Source organism: Corticium candelabrum, chromosome 12 (genome assembly GCF_963422355.1).
Source record: "Corticium candelabrum chromosome 12, ooCorCand1.1, whole genome shotgun sequence".
NCBI classification, from domain to species: domain Eukaryota; kingdom Metazoa; phylum Porifera; class Homoscleromorpha; order Homosclerophorida; family Plakinidae; genus Corticium; species Corticium candelabrum.
Genome location: NC_085096.1, coordinates 1182501 through 1185000, shown reverse-complemented (window position 1 = coordinate 1185000; position 2500 = coordinate 1182501). Strand labels below are relative to the sequence as shown.

Below are 2500 nucleotides of genomic sequence, written 5' to 3'. Positions count from 1 at the left end.
CATCCTCTCAATCATAAGTTGTGCTTGCTTAAGTAAATTCTTCCTGCCAACAAACTCCTTCCTCCTGTGCTCAGCAAATGCATCATGAAGAGCCTCTTCTTCAATCAGCTGGTCAGCAAACGCATCCTACAATCACACACAACAATCAGACCCAAAAATTTACACACAAACACACAATAAAAAGAAGCAAAACACAAGCTCAGACAAACACACACACACACACACACACACACACACACACACACACACACACACACACACACACACACACAAACGGACACACACACACACACACACACACACACACACACACACACACTCACGATACAAATTCAAATTCAGACATCAACTTGCTGTTACAAACAAACACAACGTCACATCTGTATGTGTCACCTCGTCAGGAAACTTCCTACAAATTGCATTCCAAACATTATTCAACACTCGACTTCCAAACTCTTCCAGTCCAGTGACCATCGGTTTCCCGTCAACAACGCCACCCCAATGACACGAATAACCATCGAAGACCTCACATCCACTCGTTCTGATTTGCTGTTTTAGTTCGTGAAGTCGTCGTTGATGTTCTGGCTTGTCTGCAGTGAATGATGGCTTGACACTTTCAGGCACATTCCTATGCAACAGAGCAATGTGAGACACGTGAGGATATTAAGCTGTATGTAGTAGGAGGTGAAATCTATTGTCATGTGGACACACACACACACACACACACACACACACACACACACACACACACACACACACACACACACATACACACACACACACACACACACACACACACACACACATACACACACACACACACACACACACACACACACACACACACACATACACACACACACACACACACACACACACACACACACACACACACACACACACACACACAAATGTGGACAAATGTCAAGCTCTCCACGTCATTCGTGAATGACATCAACCTTAAGGTTAGTTGTGGAGATAGCTCCCCTGCCTCTAGAGACAGAGCCTCCATGCGCTACGTGGAGGCTTAAGGCTAGCGGTACAGTCCACCTGGAGCTTGGCCAGAGTCATCCAGGGGCACTGACTATGGCGCAGCTTTGGGACTGGACACCAAGGCCCACACGTTCCTGTCTGTTGCACGATGTTAGGGCCAAGCCAGCGGTCATGTCCACCCCAGTCAATGACCGGGTACTCATTTATACTCCTGAGTTGAGAGAAGCAATTGTGTGTAAGTTTCTTGCTTAAGGAAATTATGCCATAGCTCGCCATCACTGTGACTTGAACCTGCAACCCTGCAAGGTCCCGGATGTTTTCATTCTCCAAATGCACTCTTTAACCAATTGAGCTGTTGCACCACACACGCACGCATGCATGCACGCATGCACACACACGCACATACACACCGACACACACCGACACACACACACACACACACACACGTGCACACACACACACCCACACACACATGCACACACACGTGCACACACACACACACACACACACACACACACACACACACTGTCTCATACAATGAGAGACACAAATATACTGTGGGGTTTGTATTCATGTTTTGATTTCCTAAATTTGGGCACGCATTGAGATAACATAGTCTCATAATTTTGAGCGACCAGAAAAAGGAGATTGGCACACTCGTTGTGCATTTGTAGGGTCCTGGCAGACAGACAGACATACAGACAGACAGACAGACAGACAGACAGACAGATGGATGAATGGAGAGACAGACAGACAGATAGACAGACAAACAGACAGACAGACAGATGGACAAACAGAGAAACAGACAGACATACAGACATACAGACACACAGACAGACAAACAGATAGACAGACAGACAAACAGACAGACAGATGGACGGATGAATGGACGTACAGACAAACAGACAGACAGATGGACAAACAGACAAACAGATGAACAAACAGACAGAAAGATAGACACAACAACCAACAGATTGGCAAACAAACAGACAAACTGACAGACAAAAGATGGACAGACAGACAAACAAACAAACAAACAAACAAACAGACAGACAAACAGACAGACAGACCAAGAAACAGACAAACAAACAGATGGACAGACACAGAGACAGAAGACAAACAAATGTGGTAGCTTCCTAACGTCTTTCACGTACAAGTTCAAATTTACCAACACCACACCCACTTACAACATTTCCAAGTGTACTACATCACTCCATCATCAGTCAGCCAAATAAACATTTGACACCCAAAGAATGCCCAATCACTGACATAACCGACTACCTCAGTAGACATCACACAACGAGACTTACTCAAGAAAATCCGAATCTCGGAAATAGAAGAACGCTCGTTCGTCGGCTCTCTCTTTTCCTTGCCCAATTGTCTGCTGAATTTCCAGTTCTGTGATGGATCGTCCAGATGGATATGTCTTTACCCAGTCAAAATCTGGAGTGTTGGGTACGACATACTTGCTTGGAGTCCATCCGTATCGAGTGCCAAGAAGACCAAT

The 2500-nt window shown here is 45.5% G+C and overlaps 1 protein-coding gene across 1 annotated transcript in view; it reads right to left on the bottom strand.

Annotated features, from left to right (window-relative positions):
- The window catches only part of LOC134187557 (telomerase protein component 1-like), a 53263-nt gene that overhangs the window by 20821 nt on the left and 29942 nt on the right, over positions 1-2500 (bottom strand). The window contains exons 20-22 of the mRNA XM_062655710.1: positions 2304-2500; positions 394-628; positions 1-126 (exon numbers count right to left, since the gene is read on the bottom strand). The exon at positions 1-126 is cut by the window's left edge and continues 57 nt beyond it; the exon at positions 2304-2500 is cut by the window's right edge and continues 46 nt beyond it. Of these exons, the coding sequence (XP_062511694.1) occupies positions 1-126; positions 394-628; positions 2304-2500 (558 nt within the window). The remainder of the gene's footprint in view (positions 127-393; positions 629-2303) is intronic.